Genomic DNA, 6,663 nt, shown 5'->3' with positions numbered 1-6,663 from the left:
TCTTCTTCTTCTTCTTCTTCTTCTTCTTCTTCTTCTTCTTCTTCTTCTTCTTCTTCTTCTTCTTCTTCTTCTTCTTCTTCCTTTGAATATACTTAGTACAGGGTCTCACTACACAGATCAGACTTGTAGTGATTCTTCTATTCACAGCTTCTCAAGTGCTGGTATTACAGGTATGTGCCACCATGCCCAGTCTCAATTGCCTTCTCAGCATGCCCCAAGGGTGGGCTTGGCATGCATGTCAGGGATCAACCCCTGGTCCCTGCATCTGCTTAAGCAGGTGCTTTAGTGTGCTGAGCTATTTGGCTGGCCTGTGCTCAGGGTTCTTACACAGCCAGATTCTTGTTCTCCTATAAGCAGAGCTGCATACACTCCAGGAAAACCAGCAGGCCCATATCCCTTCTACTGAATCTGGAAGAAAGGAAAACTCCCTGTCATCATGGAGCATTGGAGGAATTTGGGCATTGAAGTCAGGCCAACCAAGTTTCCTCCCCTCCTAGCTGCATAGCCTGTTTTGTACACTATTATGAGATTATAGTAAGGAGCAAGTAATAGTACTTGTGGGAGGCATTTGAACATGACCTGAATTCTTTTCCTGTTCCCTCATATCCTAATTGTTCCCAAAGGGTAGCAATTATGAATCATTTTCAATATCAGAAATATATGCATATGTGTGTACTTCTGTCCACACATGTACATACATATATGCATAAACATACATATATGCATGAATATCTTCTGAGTAGAATACACATCAAATTATTTTTAAAGGTAGTAGAAGATAGCCTCATTCTTTGCCTCATCCCACTGTAGGGAGAATTTGAAGTAACTCTGAATGCAATTTAGTTCTGTACAAAAACTTCGGTTGTGGTTTAATTTATTCATTATGATAAAAGCATCTTCCTTTTACATTATGGTACATACATGATTTATAATAGCATCATGTATTTTAAAAGATGTTTTAATTTATTTTAATTAACAATGTTCCAGCTACTATGCTATATTAGATATTTTATGTATTATGAAACATATAAATAAATGCATACATATTTGAACCCTCAAGTACACAGTAGTGTTGTTTTAATTATTTGGGTGAATGATTATGGCATAGAAAGATTAGATAAATTATCCAGTATCACATAGCTTGTAGGTTATAGCTCAGACTAACACTTGTGTTTTTCAACTTTAGAGTCTGGCTTAAAGTCTTTTTGAAGGGGAGGCTTCCTACCCAAGAGAGATTACTGGTACTTAACCATATTTATAATCCAGAGGCCTTTTCTTGTAGCTCTTCCCCTAAATCCCACTCTGGCACATGCACACATTAGGTGCCTGAAAGTGTGGGATGCCCATTATCAGGTGACAGAATACAGTGGCAAAGCTTGGCTGTGTATATGCACAAAGCTTTCCTGAGATTGTTCCAAGTTGTCACTGCTCAGGTGAAGTTTCTGACCAAGTACATGCTGGGCACAAACTAAGAGCAGACAATGGAGAGGTCACATTCTCTTGGGTGATATGCAACTGTCACTGCACTGCCTTGTTTTCACAGAATGAGCAGTAAGGACTGGAAGAGCTCATACTGCCAAGGAATTCCTGTACAATGTAGCACAGCTGCCTGTTGAGCCAGTTGGGAAAACCTTTCTATGGAAATCAGTGCAGTTTTCCTGGAGCTTACCTTCTCTGTGGCTATGCTGTGAAGGAAGCCAAATGTGAGGGACTGTTTAGTTTGATTAGCATCAAATACTTTCTAAGCATCACATGCATGCCTGAAATTTTGGATTTAGGTGGTCAAGAGTCAGGCACATTATTAGTGCTCTGGTGAAATTTCATTATATTTTGTTATGGTTTGTATCTAGGTGTCCCTCCAAAGCTTCCTGAAGTCAAGGGACAGACTTTAGAGTTTGTAATAAATTCATGGTCCAAATATGGGATTATGGGTGTGAGGGCTACACCCACCCTGGGGCTGATAGCCTGAAGACAATATAAAGAAGGCAGAGAGGCTTGCCTCTGCCACTGCTGTGGCTGCTGCCCCTGCCCTTTCGTTCTTGCTGTTTTCTAACCAGTTACTGTTGACCTCTGCCATGTGCCACTATGCCGGGGAACAAGCTGAGTATGGACTAAAACCTCCATGAACAGTGAGCTAAATATTTTTCCTTCTTTAATTCTGAGTGTCAGGTATTTTATCCCAGCAATGAGAGAAAAGTAACCAAGAGATGCTTGATAGAAGCAGAAAAATGCAGAGGATGAATAAAAGGCATTCCTTAGTCTTTGTTTTTCTATGGATCACACTGCTTTTTTAGAGCCAGATGAAAAAATATAAAGTGGGGCAAAATGGATCATTGACCATGCCAGTGGGATGAATCAGTAACAAATAATGGAGCTAACAACAGTGAAAGGAAATCAGTACTTATCTTACTGACATTTCAAAACGCCATAGAAATGACCATTCGGAATAACATATGATTTTATAGTCCCTAACAGTCAATTGGGTCTTATTTTCCTACCATAACCTGTGTAGCTATCAATATATTTGCATACTGGATGTAAATGATACTATTTTGGTAACAGTTGAGCTCCTTTATCTTTGTTCAAATTAAATAAACACGGAATTTTTTTTTTTGGAGGCCTTTTAAAATGTTCTTGTGCTCTATGTAAAACTGATTCTAAATGGCACATGCTTATGTGTGGGCAAATTATTACACAAATAACAAAGCACCTTTTTATATAATTAAAACAAACATAAAACTGGCAAACTGAATCAATGATGACAGAGGAAGAAAATCAAATGGATCTAAAATTCCATTTATTCTACAGTTCTATGAACAAAAATTTAGGAATGCACACCAAGTAAAGGCTTGCAAGAAAGACTTAAAAACTAAATCTGTTGTATCCACAGGAAGATGTAGAGCACAACTTTAGGCAAGTTTGGGCAGTTTGATTCACCAAATTCTCTTTTCTGGTGTTTTACACATGCTACAAATCTAAATACTCCCAGGATGCTTGTTTGAATAGCAAAATCAGTAGATCATGCCCAATTTAACATTTTAAAAATAGGTTTGTTGTGTATGTGTATTAAAGAGCGACATATCCTTTGTTATCTGAGAAGAAAATTGAAAAGAAAATTATGCAATGTCTAATTTGGGCTGCTGGAGGACTGCTTTAGTGCTCTTACTCTGGATGCTTTTTAATTTTGCCTCAAAGTCAGTGACAGCAGCTTTTCCTCCACAGATTCCGCCCACTCAGAATGTACGTTCTCATCTGGAATGGGCTTTCCTTTCTCCCATGCCAGCTAGTGCATAGCTGCTCTCCCCACTTAAATAAAGGATATAGATTTTTCTGCTTTCAGAAAAAAATGAACCCAAGGTGTCCCAAGGAAATTGTCTATTAATTTTATTAAAAATTCATACTTTTCAGAAAACTCTCTATACACAGAACAGAGAAGTAGGCTGCACAGCTATGTAGCTACCATTTACAAGTTGAATGGAAAAGCAAGAGAACATTTCCCATCATCTTCAATTTAGCAACAAAAATGACAACAATGATAACATCACTATATATTAAGCATGTGGCAGGTTCCAGCAATTTATACACATTTTGTCATATAATTCTCATAGCAACTCTAAAATGTAGGTATACCTTAAAATGTAGATGTTGTAGCTGAAAGTAATTTGACCTAGAATGCATGATTAATAAGATGTACCACTGGGATGCTAATTCCACCTAGTCTTTGGCTGCTTAGCTTTTTGATTTATATTAACCTAAGTCCACGGACACCAGAATAATATAAACTACATAGCTTTTGATAGCCAGTCAACTAACACCACCCAGGAAATTTCCATTTGTAGGGGCTGGCAAGATAGCTCAGCAGACTAAAGCGTCTGCTTAGGCAAGTGCAGGGACCAGAGTTTGATACCCAGCACGACATGCCACTCTAGCTCCACCCTCAGGCATGCTGAGTCAGGCAGAGTCTGGGCATGGTGGTGCATGCCTGTAATCCCAGTGCTGAGGAGCCTGAAAATAGGAGGATCACCATGAGTCTGAGCTGCATATTGAGATTCTGCCACAACCAAATACACATACACAAAAAACTTCCATTTTTACATTTAAAAAATTATAAAATACTTTTAAATTTAAAGAAGGGGAGAACATTTTAATGTCTTCTGGGAAGATGACAGAGCAATAAGCAGCAACAAATCAACCTTTCCAAGATTCAAAATGCAGACATTGGGTAATAGTAACTTAGGGAAGAGGAAAAGAGGTAGAAGCCCGAGAACCAGGAGGGATGTTAAGTGAAAATTAAGAGCCCAGAGAGAAAAGGAGGAGACAGATCTCAACACAGAAAAAGGAGGCAACAGAATACACTTTCTCCCTTTCTCCCAGCTCATGGTATGAGAGAGGACAGTTTTATCTATAGAAGCACAGGGAGGGTGGGTGATTCCAGAGGTCTCCAGGGAGAAATGTATCAGGGGAAAGGAGCTGTTGATGCTGTATTTTACAGTAGCTGGTGTGTGACTCCAGTCCAGGGAATGCTGTGTCCCCCTGAAAAGATGCTTGTCTGAGCTTCAATTTACAGAGAGGTCAGATGAACCTTGGGAAAAGTATAGCCATGTGTTGGCTTCGTATCAGGACTCTCAGGTTGAAATTCCTCTGTTGTCCTAGGATGACAACCATAGGGGATGTCCAGGGCCAGGAAGCTGTGTTCAAGCCCAGAGATACCTAGAGACGTATGCTGAATGGTTCAGATCTTAAACCAAAGACAAGAGGCCAGGATTAGTCTGAACACTTGTAGTTTTGTGAGTTTTTGTTTGTTTTATTAATTTTATTGAGAAACAAATAGTAATGAGACAGTTTCAAAACCTATTAGTAGCAGAGTTTCTTTTTTTTTTATTTTTAGTTGAAGTTTATTTTTGACATCAAGGACCAAACCAAGCATTTTGCTGAGCTAAATCCCCAGCCCCAATATGTATTTTTAACAATGCAAATCCTTTGTGTTACTACTTCTGGGATATAATAATGGTACAGGTTAAGGGGCCAGGAATACAGTTTAGTGGCACAGGCATGCCTTGTAAGTATGAAGTCATGAGTTTGATTCCCAGGACCAAAAATAATAAAAAGGTACAGTTTAAGCCAGTGGAATTCAGACACATAATTTATCAGGATACAAGGACATATGCAATAAAAGACAGAAATGCCATGGTAACACCTGGTCACTGCAGTATTCCGCAGTACATTCAACTATGCGCTCCTAAGAAGGTAATACACCAAACAGATACCACAGCATTAAATAGCTTACAATCATGTAATATCAAGACTTAGGTAAATTCACTCAAGATTCTGGACTTGACAGCCACCTTAATATTCTCCAATACTGTATTCTGATTATTGGACTCGGGACTTCATGCTTGCCAGGCAGGCACTTCAGCCACTAAGCTATCTCCCCAGCCCCCAATACTGTATTTTTGAAAACCAGTTTGCTCAGGTGGCTCTTAAGGAGGTAGAGTAACTTCACTGAGAATAACCAATTAAAAACCTAAATTCTCTAGAGAAGTAGACAGGTATGAGGTGGTGAGGGGAGAGGGCAGATCTGAAAGGGCTATCCCCTTCTCTCAGTTCACTATGGGCCAAAGGAACTTGGGCACAAGTCCACAAACTCTTAGAGAAGGCAGCTGGAATCCAAATAGCGAAGATATGGCTGAGTCTTCCCTGACCATATACCAGATGCTGGGCCAGTATGTAGGTGATGAAAAACTGTCAGACATGGAAGCTGCTCAGCACTCATGCAGGAAGGAGGCAGAAATAAAGCTATTGGGAGACTACATTTTAGGCAGGTGCTATGTGCTTTAGGAAGTAAAGGTGGGGCCCTTAGCTCCTTCCCTAGCACTGCAAAAAAAAAAAACCTAAACAGGTATGAGGTCACAAAGCCCGACAGCTTTGCCTATTATGTTAGCTGAGCAGAGATGATTTCGGTTTCTTTCAGTCCTCCTCCTGCTAGATCAGTGTTTAAATCTGTGGCCAAGAGGATGGAATACAAGGCACTTGCTGCCAAATTTTATACCACTCAATGACTGCATGTTCTCTTCATCCAGGCAAGGTAAAAGTGGCAGCGAGGACCTTTCTGAAGTTCTGTCTACCTCGTTCTTACAGGGTTGCTATCAGCACTGGATCTGGTTGAGGTCAATCCTCACTTGGCTACTTCAGAGGAAGAAGCAAAGGCTACAGCCAGCCTCACTGTGGATGTGATTGCTTCAAGTTTTGGTCACACAAGGGAAGGAGGGCACATCATCTATAACCAACTTCCTACTCCGAGCTCACCAGATGAGTCAGAAAACAAAGAATGTGTGAGAATTTAGGAAATACTGAATGCTAGAATATTTCACAATGGGAATTCCAGAGTTGCGAAGCATTTTGGGGGGACAGATATAAATGGCTATCTGGGTCAGTACTGCCTTAAAGAGAACATCTGTGCATTCCCACATTTGTAAAGTTTCCCATCTATTTTGGTGACCAATAATACTACTGTAAATGTTTTTCTTTTTTTTGCAGTTCACAAGGTATTAATATAGTATTATGTAAATTTGAAGAGATCATTGACCGGCGCTGAGAAAAGACAAGACGGGGACTCCTTCTTTGTCTTTAGACTTCTTTATTCTCTGGCCTTCCTCCTCCCCC

At 39.9% G+C, this 6,663-nt stretch overlaps 1 protein-coding gene across 1 annotated transcript in view; it reads right to left on the bottom strand.

Annotated features, from left to right (window-relative positions):
- C6 (complement C6) overlaps nt 1–6,663 on the bottom strand; it is a 130,138-nt gene that overhangs the window by 13,584 nt on the left and 109,891 nt on the right. The window contains 5 exon segments of the mRNA XM_004648937.1: nt 328–408; nt 1,251–1,315; nt 1,317–1,403; nt 3,189–3,283; nt 4,583–4,688. Coding sequence (XP_004648994.1) covers nt 328–408; nt 1,251–1,315; nt 1,317–1,403; nt 3,189–3,283; nt 4,583–4,688 — 434 coding nt within the window.

Source organism: Octodon degus, unplaced genomic scaffold, assembly GCF_000260255.1.
Source record: "Octodon degus isolate 3935 unplaced genomic scaffold, OctDeg1.0 scaffold00142, whole genome shotgun sequence".
Taxonomy (NCBI): domain Eukaryota; kingdom Metazoa; phylum Chordata; class Mammalia; order Rodentia; family Octodontidae; genus Octodon; species Octodon degus.
The sequence above is the reverse complement of the archived record's forward strand: the minus strand, read 5'-3'. Positions and strand labels throughout refer to the sequence as shown.